The following is a 26,484-nucleotide window of genomic DNA, read 5'->3' on the forward strand; positions in this document are numbered from 1 at the left end:
TTACGCAAGTTTCTCTGTGTGCACACGTCGAAGCTGGCTCCCCCTTTCCTGCAGGAGCCTGGAGTTGCTGTGCTGGAATGGCCACCGCAATCTCCGGACCGGAACATTATCGAGAACTTGTGGGGAAACATAAAAGTAGCGTTGTGCTCTCGCAGCCTACCCGGCTTGTCAGACAACCTTTGGTCTGCCATGCAAGAGCGCTGGGAGGAACTCAGGGCGAACACTGAGCTCTGCGATGCACTTTACGAATTGCTTCCAGATAGGATGAGGGCGGTGATTGAAGATGGTGGAGATGCCACCGACTTAGAACTAGACGATTGGAAGCAGCGCCAAAGTCATCGCAAGAGTACCGTATTTACTCGCATAATGCTCGCACTCGCGTAATGCTCGCACCCCCCCCATTGCCTATCAAAAATTGGGAAATTTTTTTTTCCCCGCATAATCATCGCACCCCCAAAATTACTGCCACGAGCCGTCTGCTTGTCGTAGCAATCGCAATCTATTGACTGCGGCCACAACTAACTGCCATGGTTGGACGCGCGTGCTACTAGGCGGCGGTACTGTGCTATCATCCGCTGCCACCGCCGCTACCGCTCATCCACTCACCACCGCTACGCCATTTTGCAAAGGTGTCTCCAGCTCTCCGGTGTCTCGTAGGCCTCGTTTGCCTTGTTTGCGTGTTGCACCGTGCACTTTGTGCCGCTTCGCCATGGGACGCTATGCAAGCTACACAGCTGCTTTTAAGCTAACAGCTATTGAGTATGCGTTGGAACATGGCAACCGCGCCGCCAGCAGACACTTCGACGTCAACGAGTTTTGCGTCCGGTATTGGAGACGGCAGCACGACGAACTCAAGGCGACTGGTAAGACGCGCCGGGCCTTCCGTGGACCGAAGACTGGGAAATTTCCTGCCGTCGAATCCTCTTTACTGGAATATATCAAGGCTCGACGAGCAGATGGGTGTGCTGTGTCGATTGATTTAATACGGAACCAGGCGCTCGTAATCGCAAGAAAAGAGGGCATCCCAGTGCAAGACTTCCGCGCTAGTAACGGGTGGGCCACACGATTTATGCGGCGCAATGGACTCTCGCTCAGGAGGAGAACGACGCTTTGCCAGCGCCTGCCCGCAGCCTATGAAGAGAAAATAGTGGACTTCCATCGATTTGTTATCAGGATCCGGCAGGAGAAAAACTTCTTGCTCTCCCAGATAGGAAACGCGGACCAAACTCCGCTGAATTTCGACATGCCCAGCAGCAGGACAGTCGAACAGACAGGTGCTCGGACTGTGCACGTCAGGACTACAGGTGCCGAAAAACAGGTGCATGATCATACTAGGCGTGACGGCGGACGAGAGGAAGCTCCCACCGTACGTCATTTTCAAGCGGAAGACCCTCCCGAAAGGAAAGCTCCCCCATGATATACACGTGCGCATCCATGAAAAGGGGTGGATGACCGCAGACCTTATGGTGGACTGTGTGGGGGCGGCGACCGGGAGCACTTCTTTTTCCATCGCTCCTCGTGCTTTATAGCTTTCGGGGCCATCTTCAAGAGTCGGTTCGGGCGAAGTTCAAGGAACTGCGCACAGACCTGGCTGTTATACCCGGCGGCCTCACATCAATGCTACAGCCTCTTGACGTATCTTTGAACAAGCCATTTAAAGATAACGTCCGGAGGCTGTACGCAGAATGGATGGCAGAAGGTGAACATGCTCTGACGCCGGGCGGCAAGATCAAAAGACCGTCCGTGGAGCTGCTGTGCAGCTGGGTATCAGAGGCATGGGGGATGATTTATGTAAACATGGTGGCCAGAAGCTTCAAGAAAACAGGAATTTCGAGCGCCCTAGATGCGACCGAGGACCACCTGGTGTGGGACGACGAAGCATCGGAAAATGAAGAAACCATCGATTTCAGTGTCGACACGGACTCTGATGAAGAGTAGAATTGCCTGCAGGACGTACGCAACGAGAGTAGTGACTGGGAGGTTGCGCATGGCAAACAAAGTGCTTTAGCAGCTTGAGCTTACGTTCACCCTGTACTTTCACAATGAAGGTAAGTTGCGCTTGAAAGTAATGTTTTCGTTATATTTACAATTGCGAACCTGACAATCCTGATCTTGCACCCATTCATCTTTGCATTTAACACTACGAAAAATTTGCTTGAAAATTTTCCCCGCATAATTATCGCACCCCCAAACTTCGCGTTGATTTCAGGGAAAAGCGAGCGCACAGGCCTAGCCTGGTAACCGTTTTGTTTTAGGTCTGTGCCATAAAATCAGGATGCAACGATTTTCAAAAATCACTCCTCCCCGACCGCAGCGGCTGTGTTTCGATGGCGGCGAAACGCTAAGGCGCCCGTGTGATTCAGGGAAAAAAAGTGCGAGGATTACGCGAGTAAATACGGTATCTGCTTTCGTTCCATCCCGGCTGTTAAACGTCATGACCATTCTTCCTTAACTGCCTAATCTAATTCAAGAAGTCTAGTTCTAACCGTCCCTTCCCTTTTTTGTCTTTAGAATTTCTCATTTTTGTCCACATGACCAATAAAACATGTCTATTTTGTTCTCTCAATTTTTCCCAACTTTTGCCATTGCAGCCAGCGCCCTGCTAGAGCGTTCACAGTCACTTTCCATCAATCTCTACAATACCATGCATTGATCAGTGACTTGGCAGAGGCCAACTTTGAGGTGATGAAAATAGTGCAAGTCACGTGCATATCCTGACTGCTTGGCACGAAGCAGCTGGGCAACTAAGTTGTGGAAGTGTCACCACAGATTGGAGACTTGGCTCAGGCATGGAGCAAGTTTTACCTGTGACAGCCTTTACTTTTGTAACCGCATGAAAAAAAAACACGAAAGCAACTGGCACCGATATACCATGTGCTGCACAGAACCAAGCGCAGTTGCTGCACCTCTCGGGAATCACGCCGGACTCTCAATTTTCGTGCGCATTGCAAGAGCAAAGTTAACTTTACCGCAAAGCAAGCGTGCCTTGACGGAGCAGCCGCGCTTAAGCAGACGAGGCAGCGAAAGCACCACCTACAGCTGTCACCGTGCTTGCGCGCTAGTTCCCCAGGCGCCCGCGAGAGGCGCTTCGCGGAGCACTGGCCACGCAGAGCGGTGTTCAAGGAAGAAATGGACGACCGTGTACAACACCCTTACAGCCACGATCCATGAAATTGAAGCCATGATATTAGTCATTCAATGTGGCCATGTCAGATTGTAACGACACTGAAATAGCTAAAGACATCATTTTGAATGAGAATAACAGAAATAATGAATGGGAAAAACGGACCGTAATGATGCTTAAGCAGCTGATTCATCAGGCAATGAATAGGGGCTCGCACACCAACTGTCCGCTATGGCGGATGACAGTGTTTGGGTAATCACACATTCAGAGGTTAGCATACAAGCAGTTGCATTCAAAGGAATTACACAGCTGCTTCAAAGCCTCCAACTGCCTTTAGCAACCAACCTCCCAGAGCACAGCCATGCTGCACACAGACACAAAAACCAACATATGCAGCCAGTCCTGTCGTGAATATTATAAACTTGTCTCGGGCAACTATATTTTGCACAAGAAAACTCAGGCAGAGTTGGAAAAACACTAACCAGCATCGTGGCGTCATCCACGGAACGACCCATCCAGCTGGCAGATGATGCCATTAGCAGCCATGACTGCCTAATATTTCAATACATGGCACCTTTTATGCCCCGAGACGTGCTCCTGTTACTCTACTGACGGCAGAGAGATGCGTCAAGCCGTCCCATTGATGAAACCCCAACAGTTTTTTAGAGGGGCCCCTTCTGCATGGACAGCCTGAGAAAAAAATTTGCAGGATTGAACGCAAGTCTGTTCAAGAGTGGAAATTTGAAACACTTTCCCTTCTCCCTCGATTTTTATTTTAAGTTTGTTTTTATTTTTACTTGTTTTATTTTACTTTTCTTTTTATTTGATATTTTGTAAGCTTTCTCACGCATTTACATCATTTTTCATCGAATCAGTCACACAAATTCTGCTGCAAACAGCATTTCTTTTCATTAAATCAATTTTTATTAATTGCAATTCATCAACCAAGCTTTACCCAATTCAAGATCTACCATGCACTACCCAAAACAATCTAACTTTTACACATTTACCTCCACAGAACGACATAATCCTGCGGACAAAATTTGAAGACACTTTTTGCTGACATGACATAACCATATAATGCTTTTGCATTAATAAAAAAAGAAACATAAAAACACTGCAGTCAGGAACTTCCCACTTTCCCCAGAAACGAAACATCACCTCACCTCTGAGAATACATAGTGGCTTGAAAGGGACAACCTGTGGTACATTGTCAGGTCCATGATGAAGTGAGCAAAGTAGCACTCTATGTGAGCCATTACTTTGCCCATAATGCTTGAAATGACTGATGCGTGCCATCCGAAAAAGACCTCCAGACCTAGACGCCTATCAGGGTAGGCAAAATGCCGTAGGAGCATGCATAGCACCTTGTCTTTTTGCACCTGCACCTGCTGCGTGCCGACCACTGCATCATCATGCATATTGTACTTCTCAAACCTAAACGGATCGTGAAAGGTATGACCTGGCATGTTCTTCAGGCTAATAAATCCATATTCACCCAGAGATTGCCGTGCCTCCTCTTCTTGGGCATTCAGAGCATAAATGTCCTCGATCTCCTCCAAAGACAGTGCATCGAGCAGGAGGTCGTCAAGGACGCTGTAAAGGTGGAACCGCATGGCGCTATTTCAGGTGCGATTGACACGCGGATAGTGGGACATGCGCGTCATTTTGACGCGTGCTCAGTATGGTCCGACACGAAATAGTGCAGCCGCGTGCTGCTCGGAGTAGAAAAGTGCCTCGTGCAGTGCGTCCGCCAATCAGAGTTCAGATAAGTCACGTGTAATTTGATCACTTGGCATTCTGGGTTTTTTGGTTTTGCCACGAGATGGTCCTGCTCTCTGCGCATCTCGGCGGGACCTCTTTGGTGCAGTTTTTTTTCTCTCTGCAGAACTGACGCGTGCATCAAAGAAAACACGTGCTATCGTGATTTCGTTCGCGCATCGTGTTCATCGAAAATGGACAAAGCAACATTCAACGAGGCACTAATAACAGAAGTGGAGAGGCGTCGCGTCCTCTGGGACGTACGCGACCGCAACTATAAAAACAACATGAAGCGTGACCAGGCTTGGCGAGATATAGCAGTTGCCCTCAGCGTAGACGGTATGTACTGAGGTCTCCTCGATTTGGCTACACTTTTTACACTGGTTCACAAAAGTTCCGTGCAAGTGTAGCGCTAGTTCTGAAAGTGTAAGTGTAGCTAGACACTAGCGCTCTCAGTGTAGCGGCCAAATCGAGTGTGAAAGTGCAGGAGTGTGCAAGCCTTCGTCTGCTGCGGTGGCTGCAGCCATTCCTCCACGCATTTGACATGTGCGCAGCGTTTTGTTTGTGGTGGTAAACCTGTGCGGTGTGGAAAATGGAGCATCTGGTGGCAGCGGCAATGGAGCTCGTTGACTCGGACAGTGATGACGAATTTAACACCACCCTTTATGTTGCCTTGTGCAAAGTGGCGCGGGTTGAGCGTCATCGAGTGAACGGCTACTTCGAACTGGTGACAACAAAGTACTTCGACTTTGAATTTAAGAAGCTGTTTAGTCTTTCACGTGAAACCTTGAGGACTTGTGAAAGTGGTTTCAACTATCACCGTATTATCCAAAATGTGTTTCGGTTCGTCCTCAGATCACAGCAAAGAAAAGTTGCTTGATTACATTGTGCTACATTGGAGCTCAAACAAGTATGTATTCAGTTGCTGAAAGATTCGACGTATCCGAGTCGTCGGTTGTGCTGTGCACACAAGGGGTGCTAAATTTTCTGCACTCAATCAGCGAAGAGGTAATATGCTGGCCAAGCGCTGCTGACATAGCCCGCAGTAAAACGGCCTTACTGTCGAAAAGCAGGGAGAAAGGTCCCCGCAATACCGTCGGATGTATCGAAGGCTGTCATGTCGAAATTCTGAAGCCTGAGGAATCAACTGCATCTTACATCAATGGGAAGAAATTTCTTTCGATAGTACTTCAATGTGTATGCAACGACAAAAACAAGTTTCTGGATGTATTTATTGGATTCCCCGGTTCAGCACACGATGCTCAAGTTTTGCGGGAAAGCACATTTTTTGAGGAAGCTGCGGCCAAATGCGGCGACTCTTATATACTCGGAGATTCCGCATATCCCCTTCTGCCTTGGCTTTTAACGCCATACAAGGACAATAGCTCAAGCTTTCCAACATGGAAGAAAAGATTCAAGAAGTTTCACAGCCAACAGAGAGTTGCCATTGAGAACACCTTCGGGCTCCTGAAGCAACGTTTGAGACGATTATACCTTGTCGACGCAAAGACAATCATGCAGTGTTGTATAGTCATGGGAGCGTGTGTACTTTATAACATGTGTAATTCTGAGAGGGACTTCATTGCAGACCTTGGAGACCTGCCTACTCATGATGATGTTGGTAATAATGAAAAGCCCAGCGAGAGTGACGCAAATGCAGGACATTGTGAAAGCCGAAGGAAGCTAATAGCCCAGCACCAGTGCTGACCGAAAAAGAATGCACATAGAAGCAATGCGAACTTGAACTCGATGTTCATTTATTTTTCGCCTCAGCGGCTTTCATTACGCGCTCTAGAAGATGCATTTTCTCCTCACGCTGCTTCTTCTTCTCGACCATCGCTTTTTGCAGCACCTTTATGAGGCCGCCAATTGCGGTTTTATCCTGCTGGCTATGTCGCCTAGCTGGTGTTGCTTCGGTGCTGCGGGAGGGCGTAGGGGGCTCGTCCTCTTCATCATCAGGCCCATTGTTGGGCAACATGTTCTCTTCTTCCCTATTACTTTAATTAATAATGTTTCATTAATTTCAACATAACAAAATTGTTCGTTCCATGCTATAACTATGCAAAAGGAGTGGCAGAGAAATTTGCTGTTGGGTAGCTTGGTTTCTCGCCATTCCTGCAAGCAGAGCATCACACATAGCGTATTTAAGAGCCAGAGAGGTCACTACAAAAAGAAGTGAAAACTTAATTGCAGATCCAAGAAGGTCTTATTTATGTGAATTGTAGAATATTAAGCATTCATTAATTAGTCAAGGTGATTTCTCTGTACAGGCCTCCACGACAGACACATATGCATGCAAGCATGCGAAAGCAAATTAGAGCCACAACTAAAACATGCCCATTAACATTATGTGAACATAATAAGATGGCACAATATTAAAATATTTCATCTGAGAAAAAATGAAGTGTTTAATTGTAAACTTCCTGGTGTATTCTTCCTGGTGCAAGCAATGCCACAGGGGTAATGTGGTGCTCTCTTTCTAGCACCTCGGAGAGTTCCCTGTAAAAAAAAATACGTCAAAGATCATCTTCTGAGGATACCTACTTGAAAAAACAACTGAAATGTCTTCTGTCCATACCGTTCGTACAAGCAGGCTGCTCGCGAATGTCCGGACGAGCCATTTTTAACTTTCGATTTCTTGTACGCCCTCTCCATCGTTTTCCAATTATTTTCCACCTGCAGTGGTGTCAGGTGGCAGCCAAATTCACGGTTGATTTGGTCTCTAAGCTTCTCTCACAAAGCCTTTTTTTGTCCTGAGAAAAGATTTTTCCAAGCGTTAGTACCTTACTGTTAAGTTTTTGCATAAAGATAGCATCAGATACAGCATGTTCCAAGCTTAAAAGATGTAGCATCAGTTACAGCACGTTCCAAGCTTATGCTATGGACCTGTGTGCTTTTGTGTAACTTTTAATAACAATGAACAATTAAAAACAATGAATGTTGTGCTTCTAGAAGTAGATAGTAAACATATCCATTGCCAGTACGCCGAGCCATAGCTTACGGCTGAGAAAACACTGTGCGCTCTAAACTTAAGCAACAAAATCTGAAAGGTTAACGACACAAAGTGCGCCAATGATGCGTTGCAGAAATCAGAAATATGCGCTATCTGGCGCATAAGCACGTGTCATTACGGCATTTCACACGCTGCGACTTACCTAAAGCCACCCTTTCTGCCAATGCTATCCTTGGCTTCCTTATATTTTGTAATCAGGGACCTTGATTTCCTGTCGTTCCACGCATCGCGTTCGCCGTGGCCGGACGGTGGTGGCGAATAACACGACGGCCCTGGCGACGGCGTGGGCTGCCAGACTACCGGCGGCGTGGTCTGCCGAAGAGGCGACGGCGCGAGCCGACCGCCATCCTCAACGACAGCCGGTACCGTCGGTGGAGGTGTGTTGCGAATAGGTTCTTCCACACGTAGTACACTGATGCGAAGGCCGCCTAGGAAAGTAAAATAACTTGCAGCACGTCACAAACGGCAACATAGCCCACGTGCTTAACCAATAACAGTACTCACCTTCCGTCTCATAAAGGAATCCATCATCGTTTTCCATGTGCGTGCCGTGCTCGTCAAGCAAGGCATATGCCCGTGTCTCGACGCCGTCGATCAAGACGAGCATGGCTGCGGAAACGTCTGCTACGGCCATGGCTTTACACGAATTGCACTCGCCGAACTCGTAGTGTAGAAGTGTAGAAGAACTCGTGTAGCGCTTGGCCAAATCGAGTGCCGAAGTGCAGGTGGCGCTGGCTACACTAACAAATCGAGTACGCGAGTGTAGCACTGCCTACACTAGTGTAGAAAGTGTAGCCAAATCGAGGAGACCTCAAATCTGTGCACACGTGATGTGGTTGCCCTGCCTGTTCTATGTACATTCATTCACCTCAACAAGCGTGTGAACTTCGCATGTTTACCCGCCGTTTTTGTACTTATCTCGCTGGCAGAGCGTGCCACGGCGCTTTCTGTTTATTTGTGAGAAAAAGTTTGATCATTGCAAGCTGTGTTGTTTCTTGACATCTGATTGGCATGAATATGATATTGTTACTGCTCTACAGTGACGCAAGTAATGAAGCGCTGGAAATCTTTACGAGACACTTTTATGAAAAAACGCAAAGTGACTGCAACAAAAAGTGGCGCCGGCGCGGATAGTGTCGTCAATGTGCGGTGGCCCCATTTTCATCAGCTGCTGTTTCTCCTTTACGCACTGGAATATCCTGAGTATTTTTTTTTAATCAAGCACATTACTCAAAGTCATATGTGTGTAAGAAATACTTGTCAAATGTACTGTGTGCAGTTAAATTAATCTTGCTTATTATAGTGTCAAGTGTTGGCAATAGCTAGCGGTTCATTTTCCTGCATGTTTGATTTCATTCATAATCAGCTTATGACAAGTTGTGAAATGTCTGGGCTACAAGTCATGGTAGTTTTACACAAATGTTGAAATATAGTGTGCTTTTGCAATGTGTATTACCCATGCAGGACGAACGGGAACCTCGTAAAGACATGGACTTGTTCGACAAAACAAGCACCGAGTGTCTCCAGACTGGAAGACATAGCATCAATAACACTGAAGCCAATTTGGATGCTTCCGACTTTTCCACCACCCCTACACAGGAAGATGGAACTGGATCTTCCAGCCCCATACCAATGCCATCACCAGCCAGCAGCACATCATCTGGTCCACAAAAAATAAAAGGGGCCATGATAAGGCTTTTGAAAAAGAAATAGGGATCTTGGGAGAATCAGCTTCCAAATGAGCCGACGCATCAGAACTGTTCGGGCTTTTTATGGGAGACAAACACAGACGGTGCCCACAGCGTCTGCGAGAAGAGTTCGAGATGGAACTTCTGCAACTTGCAGCTCGTTATGTGGACAACGAATAAAGCTGTCAGTGAAGAAGAACGGGGAGTTGTCGGTGTATTTTGGAAAATGAATTTCAGCAAACAGTGAAAAAATTATTACATTGCAATTTTTCTTCTGAAGCCTGACATCTTTTTCCAGAAAAATAGTTCCACAATATTGAGGCACTATTCTTGCACTTCTTCACAAATGGGTTCATCAATTTCCAGTAATTTCCACTGCCAGGGCACTTTTCCTTCATTCGCAAAGTATGCTGCATACTGCTTGCGCACCTGCAATGCCAAGTGAGCACACTTCCGTGCATGCGTTGGCTGCAGGCCAAATGTTGCTGAATCTGTGTCAGTTGTTGCTCTCCATGCACCGTGGCGCTAAAATAAAACTTTCTTTTTTAATTTGAATCACCTACTTCTTTTTCATTCCCTGAACACTGTGGCCATCCCAGTAGATGTATGCACTCTGGCAGGACCAAACCATGCATTGCTTCCGGCAAGTTGCATTTGTTAGTGGCTTTTGTCGACACCTTATAACTGCAGAAGAATTGTATATTCGTGTTGTTTTCCTGTAGACGCTGGGTCAACGGCTTCCCACCAGCTCATGTCACTATGCCACCCAAAGCAGGAGCCTCAACTGTCGCCGCACACCCCAGTGTCCACACTGAGCAGATTCCTGCAGCAGACAGCCATTCTGACACTGATGAATGTGCTGTTCCTGGAGCATGTCCAGCAAGAGTGCAGCCACAGCGGAAGCGGCAGCATGTGCAAGATATGCCCAAAGGTGAAAGTATATAAGAATACTGCACAGTGATCAAGGGCAACACGTGCTTTTTATGTTGAAAGACAAAGCAGGCACGTTTGACATCATGATGCTTGTACAGATGTAATGAGCAAGGCGTATGCAATTGCCAGGCCATATGCATTCTTTTTCATACAACAAAGTGCTACGAAATGTTATTGTGTGACCTTACCTAGGTACTCTGCACGAAAATTTTTGTGACGAGCAGTGATTTGAATATGAATGCAGTGTTCGTATAGAGACGTGCATTTCAAAAGAGTGGGTCTAAACTGGATGATTTAAATCTTTAATATAAATTATAGTCAAAGAACACAAAAAGGGATTTCTGGCAGTTCCAGCTTGGCTCATTCCTTGTACATTGTTGCACATGGCAGAGTACAAAGATTTATCCAGGCTTTGTATGTTTACATACTGCAGAAAGGGCAAATAAAAGCACTTGGTAATCTCAAAGAATGTAAGCTGAAAAAAATCTGAATAATTAGCTACAGATTGTAGCTACAATATTTGTAAAACTCCTGTTTACTCCTTTGCACAGTGCAACAAGCAACCTTTGATCGCTTCCATACTTACTGTTTTCATGCATAAGAGATGTGAATCCTGTTTACCGACTAAACTTGGCAAATGAAGCCTACAACGAATTTCTGAAGCTCTTTACTTTCGCCTACTATCAGTCTTTCCCGGTGGGTCTCATTAAGAAAGCTACGAAGTCTCGCAAGCCTTGGATTACAAATGAGTGCCTAGCAATGATAAAAAAGAAAGGAAAACTATATAAAAAGTTCCTGACCACCCGTGAACCAAATGACTGGAAGAAATTTAAGCAACACAGGAACAAAACAAACGCACTGCTAAGAAATGCAAAACGTAATTACCTGTACAATATTTTCGAACCTGGTAGCAACAGAAATACCCAAATAATATGGAAAAATCTAAATGAACTGTTAAACCGTTTTCCCCAAAACAAAGGCCCCACCGAAATAACAATAAACAATGATGTACTACGTGATAAAGAATTAGCTGAAGCCTTTAACCATTTTTTCATAAACGTGGTTTCGAATTCTTGCTCGCTCTCAAGTTCTTGCCCTTTAGCGACGAATGCTGTAGTCAGGAACCCTAACACACTTTTTTTAGATCCAACTTCTGAAAGTGAAATCTACACAGTGTTTGTTTCACTTAGTAACAGCCATGCCACTGACATAGATAATATTCAAATAACCCCAGTTAAATATGCTCTTGACCTAATTTTACCACAACTCAATCACGTATATAATCTTGCCCTCTCAACAGGCGTTTTCCCTGACGGAATGCAGTTATCTAAAGTTATTGCTGTGTTTAAATCCGGTGACAAAAATTCTTTATCTAACTACCGCCCGATTTCTATTTTGCCAGTTTTTTCAAAAGGCTTAGAAAAGATAATACATCTCCGAATAACAAAGTTCGCCAATAAGTTTAATCTTATCAGTACCTCTCAGTTTGGCTTTCGTAAAGGCCGTTCTACCGAGACTGCTCTTTTAGCGCAAAAAGAAATAATCCTCAAAGCATTTGAAGAAAGAGAAATAGCTGCTGGCCTGTATATTGATTTTTCGAAGGCATTCGACTGCCTGCACCACACAACACTACTAAAAAAATTAGAATTGTATGGCATACGAGGAACTGCACTATAACTAATAACGTCATACATGCAAAAACGGAAGCAATGTGTAACAATCGGAAACTACATGTCAACCTACAAAACAATTAATGCAGGCGTACCTCAAGGGAGCATCCTGGGGCCCTTGTTATTTAATTTCTACATCAATAATATCACAAGGATCCCTACAGCAGCAAAATTTGTAATCTGTGCTGATGACGCTACTTTGTTGTTTCGAGGCAATAGTTATGACTCCCTGGAAAAGTATATTAGGAACTCTCTGAATTATTTACATTCTTGGAGTGTCGCAAATTCGCTGCAGATTAACAGCAAGAAAACAAAAGTCGTTATCTTCACTGCAAGGCAGTCATCAGCGCAACATATTAATTTAACCTTCGGTGACACAACAATAGAAGTCGTGGATACAATAAAAATACTTGGTGTACATTTTCATAAACACATGTTATGGGACACTCACGTTAACAATATTGTTTCCCGAATTGCCAAAAGTGTCGGCTTACTAGCGAAATTCAAATATTTTCTACCGACCCCAATTAAGTTACTTTTGTTCAATGCATTGTTTCAGTCACATGTAAACTATTGTTTTCTGGTATGGGGAAGCACAACATTTACAAATTTACAACAGATTCACATGCTACAAAAAAAAGCAGTTCGCCTTATCGCAGGGGCAGATCCTTATGCACACACTAGAAGCCTGTTTACGCAATTCAAAGTACTTTCTGTGCATCAGCTTTACTCTTATATTTTAGCCAAAAGATATAAACAGGATGTCCAAAACAATGAGGACCTCATTCAAACCATATCAAAACTAAGTTTAAGAGAAGGTAGATCAACATCGCGGTCACCTGAAATTTGGAAAATTCCATTCATACGCACAACCATCAGCCGTCAAATGCTCGAATATTCACTTCCAACTTTGTTAAATTACCTCCATAAACATGATATTAATATCCGAAGTGTTAGCACCCAAACTATGAAGAATTTTTTTACACAACAAGAGTGATGGTTATGCTCGCTATAATTGTATAATGATGTTTTTCTTTTCTCAGGTGTATTCTGCTGGTCTTGATGTGATGGGGATATCTTATTGTTGTGTAAAATGCAATTTTTTCTTTTCAGACAAGTAAGTCTTGACTCACTTTCTATGTGTGTATGTCCTCGTGACTATGCTGCTATACATGTAAATGTGCAACTGCTGTATGCCTTGTAAATGAGGGCTCGAACCACGTCAAGTGATATGTTTTCACTTTTGTTCGAGTCCCTTTCTGCCTCGACGGAATAAAGTTGAATTTCAAAGTGTCTGAGATTTGCAGTTTGTCGCACGAGTGGATTTACATGACTATGAGTACATGAATATGTTAAGAACATTCACACAACTGCTGACAAAAATGTTTCCCTTTTGTATTGGCAGGAATTCGAGGGCTGCAAGCTTTAGGAGTAGAGCTGGCCAGGCGCGAGGAGCACGAGTTTTTCATTGAAAAAGAAAAAATTGCCCTAGCCAAGCAGCAGCTCGCCATTGAAGAACAGAAGGTACAACTTGAAGAAGAAAAGTACAGACAGCAGTCACAGTCCTTGAACATTACCAAAGAACCGGCATTATTAAAAAAACCATTGACACAGTGTTTCATATTACCACGTGTTATAGCGATTATATGTGCTCTCCTCAGTGATTATAGCAGCACTGTCATGTCTTCTGTACATGGCTTTCATAGCCACAAGATTCGCTCAGTGTTGACAAATTGAGCCACGAGTGATTATTGGAGTCTTCCAGGTGCAGAAAATTGTCCTTTTTTCACCTCCTACTCTATGTTTGTTTAGTGCTTGTTTTTATTTTTATTTTTTAAAGAGCGAAGTTTCGTCATCAAAGGCAAATGGACCTGCACAGGCCCGACAGAATGAGTACCAGGCAGGGCTGAGCCGGTCAGTAGAAATTGATATCGGACCGCAGTCAGGGGCCAGATCCAGCGACGGTTCTGTTCGGGAACTGGTTCCTTTCGTCGCGCCTAATTGGCTGGCTACCGTCATGTCCGACGTGACGCGCGACTTCCGGAGGAGGGTCCGCGTTTTCCATTTACGTCACGGGGCGGGGCCACGAAACCGAAAGGAACCGTTTTGGCGGCTGAGACGGGAACCGTGGACGGAAGGTTCGTTTCAGCGCGAACCGGCTTGTCAACAAACATGGCGGCACCCATGACGCCGTTCCTCTTTGCGGCACTTTGCGGCCGCAACCGACGGAGGCAGCATGAAGAGCCGGACGACGCATTTGCCATGCCGGAAGAGGATTTTCGCCGACACTTTCGGCTGACCAAGGCACTCGCGCGCAGGCTGTGTGCTGATTTGGAAGGAGAGATTGGGACGAAGGGGTCAACCGGGCTGACGACAGAAGCGAAAGTTCTCAGTGCGCTTCGCTTCTTTGCGACGGAGCTTCCAGATATGTCGGCAGCGAGGTCACCATTCGTCTCCCGCAATCCTCGGTCAGCCGCAGCCTTCACGCTGTGGCCGAGGCCATCACCCGCGTTGGCAAGCGCAAACGATGGGTGTCCTTCCCTTCGACTACAGCCGAGAGGGAGCAAGCCGTAGCCGGCTTCTTGGAGCACGGCCGGATCCCCGAGGTTGTCGGCTGCACGGATGGGACGCTGATTGCTATCAGCGCCCCGAGGGGCCTCAACCCGGGCGAAACTCAGGGTTTCATGACCAGGAAGGGCTACTATTGCTAGTTTTGGAAAATAAACCTTTTTCCTTAATGCTACTGTTGCCCACTCTCTTGTTGCTTGCACGACAGCATGGCACCGTTAAATAATGGTTTCAACCGCATGCCTTTGAATGGAACTTCATGTTGCTATGAGAAATTGCCACTAAACACTGGGCGTGCATTAAAATTCTTGGACGCTCCCATTTCACTTCGGTTCTAAGGTGAATGGGCGGAAGTAAGTAGGCGCACTCCGTCGGGGTCGGGCAAGGTATGTGACGTCACGGAAGGAGCGCGCAGGCCTTGAAAATTTCAATTCTAGGTGGCTTTGCCTTAGCTCGCCGAGGGAGGCTTCGTCTGCGGAGGGGGAAGTGTAACGTGCTTTGCGTAGACGACGAAGGAGAGATCAGAAGCGTAGAGAAAAAGGAAGCTGGTAGGTCTGATCGGTTTGAGCTCTGCGCCCCGTCGCTAAATCTCTTAAATAAACACCCCAGACTCACTCAGTGCCTGCTGAGTACGTAACAATATATATATATATATATATATATATATATATATATATATATATATATAATAACAAGAGTGGGTCATGCACAGATCCGTGAGGGATGCCAGATTTAACAGGGAGAGCACTTGAGCGGTGGTTGCTATAGAAACGAATTGAGAGCGGTTAGCTAGATATTCTTTAATCCATTCTATAATATTAGGGTGTAAATAAATTTAAAAGAGTGAGTTTTAGTAATATACGCTGGTGAGGTACCTTCTCAAATACTTAGTAAAATCTAAAAATAATGCATTGGTCTGCAGGTTATGGCAAAAGGTTAGCATGCACGTCGTGAGTGAAGATTGCCAGTTGGGTTGGGGACTGCTGCAAGGTGCAGGTGCGACACCAGGCCCCCTCTAAGCTGCAAGCATGGAAACGGCCCGATAGGCAGGTCTGCGAACCACAGCGCCACGTGGTGAGATTCCACAATTCTGATCGCCAGTGATCTTTGCTAATAATTTTTACTCGCGACCGTACTGCCTAATTCCTGATCATTCCTTGGATTTCACCATTCGTTCATCAATGGCAAGGCCACGTTTTGGCTGGAAAAAATCTGCTGATGTTTGATTGATGTGCTCCTAAAACCAGGATACTTTCCAGGTCTTGCCAATAGATATTCCAGCCACTGAATCACCCGGGTCTGCAACGTGTAAGAAGGCGACCAAAGGGAAAAAACGGTTTCTAGGCATGATCTTTCATGGGAGAAGGCCAAAGTGGATACTTCCAGTGTTCCAATAAAGATGCAGTCGTGGCACTTCAACAATTCCTATATAGAAGATGATCCCAATGAATTTTAGCATCTCCGAAGACGTGACTTCCTCCCATGACCCGTCATGCCGAGCATATGTCGGTCTGTCCAAAATTCTCATCCATGCGTATTTATTCGTGTTCTCACACAAAGTCCTGATCCCATCCGCTGCGAAAAACACCAAGAAAAAATCCAGCGGTCTAGCAAACCTCTGAGCACCGCTTCGCAGTGATGCGCCGATAGTGCCGAAAAGCGGCACTAGAAGCAGCCGAAGTGCTTGGCATCGGCTTTCATTTTTGAGGGGCACACGTCAAGGTGGAGGCCATGCTCGCCGAATGACGCTGCTATGCCTGATCAAAGTTTTATTTTTCATGGCACCCCCTCACGCTCTAAACTGCAAACAAAAACTGCATTTATGAAGTTGGTTCTATAGAAACAACCTAGATAATGCGGCGTGTCCTGACTTTCACCTCCTTAATCTCTGGGCAAGGCGCAAACAGCTGGGCGTGTGCATCACTCAGCATCCTTCAGACCAGAATGCACGAACGGAACTTCATAGAGTCACCGCTAAAGCCCGTCGGTATTCTAAACGCCTTCTGCACAAGCGCTGGACAGAGTGGTGTTCTCAACTCAGTACTCCTGTCGGCAATCGCCACTTGTGGCGTGTATTTCATTCCATGAAACGCAAGCCATCCGTCAAGGACTACGCCGAGAGTATTCGTCTTGCTCTTCGTCTTTCTCCAGATGAATTTGCTTCGCAAGCTGCCCTTCAGTTTTTTCCGAATTATGACTGTTCACCTGCACCTGTTCTGGTCAGTTACAAACCTGAGCCAGAGGATAAGATAGCATGCCCGTTCACCATAGCTGCAATTGAAGGCATCCGCCCCAACACTGCACCTGGTCATGACGGTGTACCTTATGCCCTATTCTGGAATCTGGACGGTGAAGCATTGACTTCACTTCTCAGAATTTTTAACGAAATCTGGACAACCAGTGAGATGCCACCAGATTGGAAACATTCAGTGGTAGTTCCAATACCAAAGCCTGGCAAATTACCCACAACTCTTGGGGCCCTACGACCGATTTCTCTTACCCCAACTATTTGCAAGTTGTATGAAAAACTGCTTGCCACTCGACTCTCCTGGTGGCTCGACCATCATCAGAAATATTCGTCTTCCCAAATTGGTTCCCGACCACGATACGGAGCTGAAGATGGTCTTGACCACTTCGCCAACGACGTGATACGTCGTTCACCTTACAGCCGTCTCGTTCGCACAGTCCTGGCAACAGATATCACGAAGGCCTACGACAACATTCTTCACGAAGCCATTCTCAACACTATGTCATCACTTGGCATGCCCTTGCAGATACGTCGAGCAGTTCATGCTTTCCTCTCACAAAGGACATTTGCTATCTGTTGTAATTGTTTGGTTTGTGCTGACCAGCGAAGGCAGCCGCACGCCCCACTATTGGCCTGAGTTCCTATCGTTCATGCTTCTCTCCCTCTTCTGTAACCCTCTCAGTACGAGAGGGTATATAATCGCGGTTCTGGGCAATAAACGTTGTTGTTCACTGCCGACCATTGTTCGAGATGTTGCGCGGTTCGCGCTGACTTTACTACAGTGGCGACGAGTGCGGAAACTACCCATGCGGTAAAAGTTGAAGCCGACAGCCTGTCGCAACTTGAAGCACCGACGAGAACTATGACCAGCCTGCAGCTCCCGACCTTCGACGACACGTCAGATAAGTGGAAAGCGTACCTTATAAGGGCAGAAGCATATTTTGAAGCCAATGCTATTACTGACTCAAAGCAGCAGCGAGCCTTGCTTGTGGCAGCACTCAGCACGCAGACGGTGCAAGTGTTAGCGGGACGGATTGCACCCCGGACACCGAATTCCCTCACCTATGATGAAGCAGTCGCAGCTTTAAACAGCTACTACGACCCGAAGCGTCACGAGATAGCGGAGAGCTATAAATTTTTCACCCGTTGCCAGCAAGAGGGTGAGGCAGTGCGCGCATTTCTGGTCGAAATACGGCGCATAGCAGACGGCTGCAACTTTGGGAGTGCGCTAGACCGAATGCTGCGGGATAGAATTGTTTGCGGTGTACGCTCAACTAACCTACGCAAGCAGTTACTGGCGAAGAAAGACTTGACGCTGGAGGAGGCCGAAGCGCTGGCAATAGCAGCAGAAACAGCCGAGAACGATGCAAACGATATCAGTGGAGCACCACCAACGGTGCTAAGAATGCAAGCCAGTCATCGCTCTTCGTCGCGAGATACCAGCGGGGCAGCGCAAGAGTGCGGACGATGTGGAAGCACGAAGCACGATGATAACGCCTGCCGCTGGGCTAACGCACGGTGTTTCCGCTGCAGGCAACGTGGTCATTTGGCGAAGAAATGCTACAGGGCGAGAACAGATGAAAATGCTGCTAGGCGAACCGCGAGTGTCAAGACACTGACAGTTGAAACCGCGTCTAGAAACGAGAACAAGGATGAGGCACACATCTGGACGCTAATTTCTGGTAGGAAAAACGGCCTGGAACCACCGTTACGCCGCACATTTCGGTGGGGGGAAATAGATCTAGACATGGAAGTGGACACAGGATCCCCGGTGTGCGTCATATCACGGAACGTTTACGACCGACACAGAGCGCAGTGGCCACGCTTGAAATCGCCGCATGTGAAGTTGTCATGTTACGCGGGACAACTGCCGGTGCTTGGCGAACTTGAACTTCCGGTGCAATTCAAGAACGTGTCTGTAACCTGTCCACTCGTGGTGCTTGACTGTTCAGGACCGAGTCTATGCGGCCGCGATCTGATTGCGGCACTTGGCAAGACGGGTGTTACGATGGAAGAACTCACTGCGCCGGATTCGACAACAGGAAACACGCCGAGTGACCACATGGTGAACAGACTGCTCGCTGAGTATAAGGATGTTTTTTCGATAGACCAGGGGCTCATCAAGGGACCGCCAGCCAGCCTAAAACTAAAGGAAACAGCGACACCGAAATTCTGTAAGGCCAGATCACTTCCTTACGCTTTCCGTGATAAGGTCTCTCGTGAAATTGATCGGTTATTGTCCCTTGGTGTCTTATCTCCTGTGCAACATTCAGAATGGGCTACGCCCATCGTAGTTGTCTTGAAGAAAGATGGCACCGTAAGAATATGCGGAGACTTCAAAGTCACGCTTAACCCTGCCTGTGATATCGAGCATTACCCTCTTCCAGTGATCGAGGACATGTTCGCAAACTTAAATGGAGGTGAATACTTTAGCACCTTGGATTTGAAGGACGCGTACAACCAAGTGCCCCTTGACGAAGCGTCACGCGGACTTTGTATCATTAACACACATCGCGGACTTTTTCGTTACAACAGACTCCCGTTTGGTATAGCTTCTGCCCCAGCTATATTTCAAAGGAAGATGGACGCTGTACTCGGCGGGCTACCAGGCGTCCAAGCTTACCTTGACGACGTGTTAGTGTCAGAAGGCAAGGGGGACAAGGAAGCGCGGCTCAAGAAAGTGTTGGAACGATTCCGAGAGCATGGTGTCAAGCTTAGGGCCGACAAATGCAAGTTCCGGCAGCCTTCAGTGACTTACCTCGGGCATCGTATCGATCGGCAAGGCCTACACCCTATGGAAAAGAACGTAGACGCCATCATGCAAGCCCCGCGCCCGAGTAACGTGAGCGAGCTACGTTCGTTCCTTGGTATGCTCACGTACTACGCACGGTTTCTGCCGAATATGTCGACTGTGCTCAGCCCGTTATATCGGCTCATGGAAAAAGGAAGCCGTTGGGAGTGGCTACAGCCGCAGCAGTTGGCGTTCGAGCGAGCTAAACAAAGCCTCAAAAATGCACAAATTCTCGTGCATTTTGATCCTAACAAGGAGCTGAAACTAGAGTGTGACGCATCTCCGTATGGTGTGGGCGCAGTGCTGTTTCATTCGATAGGAAATGAGCACAGGCCAATTGGGTTCCGTTCCAGAACACTTACAAAAGCAGAACAAAACTACTCGCAGCTGGAGCGAGAAGCACTAGCCCTCATCTTTGGCGTTTCTCGCTTTCGTGACTATCTTCTAGGTCGGCAGTTTACCCTGGTGACCGACCATCAACCACTGCTGGGACTGCTCAGACCTGACCGCCAGACGCCACCGATGGCTGCCGCGCGAATTCAACGGTGGGCGCTATTCTTGGGTGGCTACCAGTACAAGCTACAGTACGTGCCAGGGAAACAGCTGCTGACAGCAGATGCCCTCAGCAGGCTACCAGCGCCGACTATGGAACCGGGGACCGATGGTGAACCGCCGGAATATGTCCTTTCATTGGAATCCCTGGAAGAAGGTATAGTGACGACGCACGAATTGCAGGAGCTGACGGCCAAGGACCCGATGTTAGCCAGTGTCACGCACTTCATTTTGCATGGATGGCCTCAAACCACTAAAGGAATGGCGCCAGACTTGTTGCCGTTTTTTGATCGTAAGCTGGAGCTATCGTTGGCTCACCGTCTGATCTACTGGGGCAACAGAGTGGTGATACCGCGGAAAGCGCGGGAACGGATGCTGCAGCTGCTACATGAAACGCATCAGGGCTCCTCGTCAATGAAATCAGTCGCGCGGTCATTATTTTGGTGGCCAGGCCTGGACAGGGACATTCAAAACTTGTCTGCGCAGTGCCGCAACTGCGTGCAAAGCCTGCCAATGCCTACGGCAGCCCCACCAGTGAGTTGGCCAAAGACAGCGGTCCGGTGGTCTCGTATACACATCGATTTTGCAGGCCCGTTAGCAGGCAAGATGATACTAATAGTGGTTGATGCCCACACGAAGTGGATTGAAGCAGTACCCTTGCAGCACGCAAATACAGCTAGTACAATCCGATGCTTAAGGAGCATGTTTTGCCGGTTTGGCGTGCCACGCACAATCGTGTCCGATAATGGCACACAATTCACAAGTCAAGAATTCGCCACTTTCATATCGAAAAACAATATCGTGCACCTGCGCACTGCGCCTTTCCATCCCCAATCTAACGGAGCAGCAGAAAGAGCGGTTCGGACCGTGAAGGACGGGTTGCGGAAAATGGGAGACGGACAGCTGGAAGATAACCTCATGCGGTTGTTATTCAATTACAGGCGGACCGCCCAAAGAGAAGGAAGGTCACCTTCCGAGATGCTTCTCGGCTATCAGCTGCGTTCCCGACTAGACACATGTCTCCCACCCAGAGCTGTGGACTCGTCGTCGGACGCTCACGACTGGACCATCTCGCCAGGCAGCAGCGTATACGTGCGAAATTACGGCACCGGCAAAAGATGGGTGCCTGGAAGGGTACAGACCACTTCGGGGGCGAGAATGGTAACAGTGAACACGCCAACCGGAGCAGTGCAGCGCCACGTCGACCAAGTCCGCCGTCGTCAAGAGTTTACGCCAGGGACTGCGTCTGTAGAGGCCACTGCAAGAGCGCAGTTAGAAGGCGGTCCTGACCAGGTGACCAGTGCGGATCTGTCACCTGTGCATACGCCCAGTACCACTGGGTCGGAACAAGAACAAAGCCCTCAGCCGCTAGCAGCCGACCAGAGTGAAGTACCATCTCCAGCAATCACGGAGCGTCCAGTGGTTCCGGCGGGATTGACTGACCCCCTGCAGCCCACGCTCAGACGATCGACCAGAATAAGAAAACCGGTACAGCGGTTTCACTTTTAAGGGAGGAGAAATGTTGTAATTGTTTGGTTTGTGCTGACCAGCGAAGGCAGCCGCACGCCCCCCTATTGGCCTGAGTTCCTATCGTTCATGCTTCTCTCCCTCTTCTGTAACCCTCTCAGTACGAGAGGGTATATAATCGCGGTTCTGGGCAATAAACGTTGTTGTTCACTGCCGACCATTGTTCGAGATGTTGCGCGGTTCGCGCTGACTTTACTACACTATCCGTGTTAATGGTAAACCTAGAGGCCGCTTCATTTCTAATCGCGGGGCTCGGTTTTAGCCCCAGCTCTATTTAACATCGCATTCATTCCTCTAATACACAGTCTTTCCACCCTTCCTAATGTTCAAGTTCTGGCATATGCAGACGATATCACTCTGGTTTACAAATCGATCAGCTCAGGTGCAGCAAGAGTCTTCAAAATGCCCTCAATCTTCTACACAACTTTCTTTCCAACACTGGCCTCTCCCTCAACCTCTCCAAATCGTGTTACGTTCATGTGGGCAATAAAGCTGGCCGCCGTATTTTCAAAGCCACTCCATTCGTGCTCACTATTGACAACGCACCTCTTCCTGAAGTGGAACATACCAATGTATTGGGCCTGCATGTTCATTCTTCAGGCAAAGGCATGGCTTGGTTATCAGCTATGCGCAAGAGTGCTATAAACACACTTGGCCTCATCCGGAGAATAGCCAATCGCTCTGGAGGTGCCCACTCCGATACAGCTCGTCGACTTGTTCGTGCTTTCAACCTCGCCTCCTATACCAGGCTCAGTTTCAACAACTTACGGAACGACAGTGGTCTACGCTCGAAGCACTCAACCACAGAGCCATGCGAGTCATTACTCGCCTACCCCGAGCAACTCCTATTTGTCTGCTGCAGGAGTATGCGCAGCTCAACACACTGGAAGATTTAATTACCCAGCGACAAACCAACAGAGCACGGAAAGTTTCTCTTCGTCCAATGTTCCATGGGACTACTGCCACATTACATCAAACAAGCCAGCTTGTCATAAGAAGTCGGAGTTCTCCTCTCCGCCATTACCATCAACTTTTTGTACCCAACATGATGACTGCATCCTTTACACAGATGTCGCCATAACCTCAACGGGGGGATCAACTGCTTTTATAAGCCCGACACACCCTCAACTCTACAGCCACCAGACCTACTGTACTGAAAATTCATCACCTCTTCCCTTGGAGCTCCAAGCGATTTTAAATGCCATATCAGCTTTACCTGATGACCCTCCTTATAACCAGGTACACCTATTCACTCATTCCCAAAAAACTCTCAAGTACCTAAAGAAAGTGCTTAGTACCCTTCGGGTTTCCCAGGACATACATGCTGCTTGCAAATCTTGCCCGGTCCCTATACTCATACACTGGCTTAAAGCACGCACAGATGTCGATAGCATCGCATCTGACATGTCATCTCGTTTAGCGGACGTACCGCAAACACCTCCTGCCTCTTTGCCACCAGATCCACTTCTGACACATTTAACATCTTCAGCCTCCCTCAGGCGGCGTACACGTGCTCTTATTCCCCCGTGTACCCAACCCCTTCCTCCCAACCTATCACGGATGGAGGAGGTCTCTCTGAGGCGGCTGCGTGTCGGAGTGGCCGTTACGCCTGCAGTTCGCCACCAGTGGCAAAGTGAGAAGATTCCTGCGCCAGAAAAATGCCCTCACTGCGACACACCCGCTTCTAACACCACTGTTCACCACCTATTGTGGACTTGCCCAGGAACTTCGCTGGTGCACGCTCGCGTTCTGCAAGAGGCACGCCTGCCCTCAAACAATGACTCCCGATATCAACTTGTGGATAACGAAAAACATTTATGCCCGAGCATTATGTGACTTTTTACACCTTACTGGACTCCATGCCTTTTTGTAACCTATTAACGTAATAACGTTCATTAATGGCATCGCGTTTTATGCCGTGCGGCACATTTAGCGCCCTAAATAATACAGTGAAAGCTCGTTAATTCGCACCTCGTTAATTCGAACTTTTGGATAATTCGAACTGACCGTTACGGTCCGGCCACGCTCCATAGGTGTCTATGGGTAAACCAAATCGTTATTTCGTCCGCACGTCGGCTCCTCCATGGATAATTCGAACTGCGTGCCGCCGCGTGGTGATATTTCATACTTCACTACAAGCTTTCTTTGTGTAACGATAGGTGGCGCGAACGCTCCAATCCAGCTCACCCACTATCATCGCCATCAGCTCAGTCCCGGATGAGCGGAGCGAGGGGGCGAGGGCAGCGAGGTGTCGCGAGTAGCAACAGGTTCTTTTTCCTTGTGGGTTGCTCTTTGTGCCGGGTCGCCCTTTGTGTCGTGTCACTAGGCCTAGTATTTTCTTCGACGCTCCGAATCGTCCTGCTGCTGTGCGATCCGTGCCTCGAGTCTTAAGAGCTGTTTCCTTCGATCATTGCGGAGTTCGCAATGTCTTCTCGCGGCCAAGGCTACAGCGCCAAAACGCTCAAGGAGAAGGTAGAAATCCTTCGTGAAGTGGATGCCGGGAAGGCAAGCAAATTGGAAATTGCGAAGAAGCATGGCATCCCTAAAAGCACGCTCTCAACTTATATCAAGAACAAGAGAGCGATTGAGGATGCCTATGAAAACGAAGTTTTCGCCAGCAGTCGCAAGAGACTTCGGCCTGCGAAGTACCCGGAATTGTAGCACGCGATGGTCAGTTGGATAAGAGAGATGAGAAGCCAGGACATTCCAGTGAGTGGCCCGATGGTCATGACGAATGCAGCAGACTACGCGCTTCGCCTCCACACCGAAGGTTTCAACGCCTCAGAAGGCTGGCTTCATCGCTTCCGGGACAGGCACAACATCGTGTTTCGCGCTTTGTCGGGTGAAAGCAAAGATGTCAACAGCGAGACATGCACGACGTGGCAAATGGGTGCTTTGCGGGAGTACCTGGAAGCCTATTCGCCGCATGGTATATTCAATGCGGATGAAACAGCGCTCTTCTACAAGCTGCTACCAAGTAAGACGATGACTTACAAGGGAGACAGCTGTGCAGGCGGGAAGCGTAGCAAGGAGCGCGTAACCGTCTTGGTCGCAGCAAACATGACCGGGACGGAGAAGCTGCCCCTGCTCGTCGTAGGTAAGGCCCTGAAGCCTCGCTGCTTCAAGAACATCCGGACGCTGCCAGTGGAATACACCGCTAATCATAAAGCGTGGATGACGCGGGAAATATTCAGACAGTGGCTGATCAAGCTCGACCGCAAGTTTGAACTGAGTGGAAGAAAGGTTCTTTTTATTGTGGACAATTGTTCCGCACACATGGTTGATGTGGAACTGAAGACTATTAAGCTGGCCTTTCTCCCGCCGAACACAACTGCAGCTCTGCAACCCATGGACCAGGGCGTCATTAAGAATGTAAAGTCATTTTACAGGCGCCACATGTTGGAACGCTTGGTTTTGTGCGCGGGCACGGACTACTCTGTGACACTGCTCACAGCTTTGCATATGTTGGTGCGTGCCTGGGATCAGGTCACGGCAGCAACAGTTTCTAACTGTTTCCGGCACTGTGGCTTCAGTGTGGCCGATGAGGGCCCAGGCACGGAAGCAGCTTGTGAGCCAAGTCAGGAGTGGATCATCCCCGCAGGTTTGCGTGATGCGCTGGAAGATGTCAGCTTCGACGACTACATCGACGTAGACAACAGTGCAGTGGTGTGTGGTGCTTTGACCGACGAGGACATCATCGCGCAGGTAACGGGCGAAGAACCTGTCGTCGATGACGACGAAAAAGACGACGAAGAAGTGCGGCCTTCAGCTTCGCAAGTGATGGAGGCGATCGGTGTCGCACACCTGTTTTTCAGTTTTGAGGAGGGCGAGGATGGTGCTCTGCGTCAATGTTGCACTTTGGAAAGCAAAGTGATGAACATTGCTTTCAAAGAAAAAAAGCAGAAAGTGATCACTGATTACTTTCGTCAATGAATAAAGTGAGTTGCAAGTGTTTTCTAGCAACCCAGTCTCGTTTCTGGCGTTTTTTTTCATGCCTTTCGTTATTTCGAATTCGGCTTAATTCGAACTCGTTAAGCGTCCCCGTGGAATTCGAATTAACGAGCTTTCACTGTACTCAGTCAAGGGCAGGTGGCTTCCGTGTTGCTGCAGTCAAGCAGACGCTGGCTCCAGAGGTAGCAGCCCAGATTAAAGCAATTCAAGCAGAAGATTAATGCAAAGAGCAGTGGGACGAACTTGACCTTCAAATCCGTAGGAGCGAGCTGGCCGAACAGCGGTGGGAAAAAAATGCAGCATAAGCACGTATGTCTCGACGATGAGATTAAATGTCTGTTTGAGGCTTCAAGCTGCTAAATAAACCAATAAAATTAATTTCGATCATTTTGTTTCAGAACACCTCTCTGTACAGTTATTAACACTGTCACATGCTGTCGTCGCTTTAATTCAGTTATATTGTATTTGAGCATTATTCCAGTTCCTTAACAGCAATCTCCTTTATTTCACACACTGCATATGCACAAACAAGTTAAGTAGCTATAATATGGAGAGGATCAAGCAGGCTCTAAAGAAGAGATGCAGCCTAAAAGTGTAGTCAACAGAAAATTAGTTGTCGGCAATAATCAGAAGCACACCAAGAGACAAAAATGGCAAT

The 26,484-nt window shown here is 47.7% G+C and overlaps 3 protein-coding genes across 4 annotated transcripts in view; 1 reads left to right on the top strand and 2 right to left on the bottom strand.

Moving 5' to 3' along the window:
* Positions 1-26,484, bottom strand: part of LOC144132510 (uncharacterized) — a 107,210-nt gene that overhangs the window by 16,186 nt on the left and 64,540 nt on the right. The window lies entirely within an intron of this gene.
* Positions 6,626-11,821, bottom strand: LOC144132509 (uncharacterized). The gene is made up of 3 exons (XM_077664969.1): positions 8,403-11,821; positions 8,041-8,326; positions 6,626-7,638 (listed from the first exon to the last, which is right to left on the bottom strand). The coding sequence occupies exons 1-3, from the start codon at positions 8,530-8,532 to the stop codon at positions 7,608-7,610; spliced, it is 447 nt and encodes a 148-aa protein (XP_077521095.1). The 5' UTR covers positions 8,533-11,821; the 3' UTR covers positions 6,626-7,607.
* Positions 17,766-21,482, top strand: LOC144132502 (uncharacterized). The gene is made up of 3 exons (XM_077664966.1): positions 17,766-19,179; positions 20,245-20,505; positions 21,290-21,482. The coding sequence occupies exons 1-3, from the start codon at positions 17,868-17,870 to the stop codon at positions 21,358-21,360; spliced, it is 1,644 nt and encodes a 547-aa protein (XP_077521092.1). The 5' UTR covers positions 17,766-17,867; the 3' UTR covers positions 21,361-21,482.

The sequence above is a fragment of the Amblyomma americanum genome, chromosome 5, assembly GCF_052857255.1.
Source record: "Amblyomma americanum isolate KBUSLIRL-KWMA chromosome 5, ASM5285725v1, whole genome shotgun sequence".
NCBI lineage: Eukaryota > Metazoa > Arthropoda > Arachnida > Ixodida > Ixodidae > Amblyomma > Amblyomma americanum.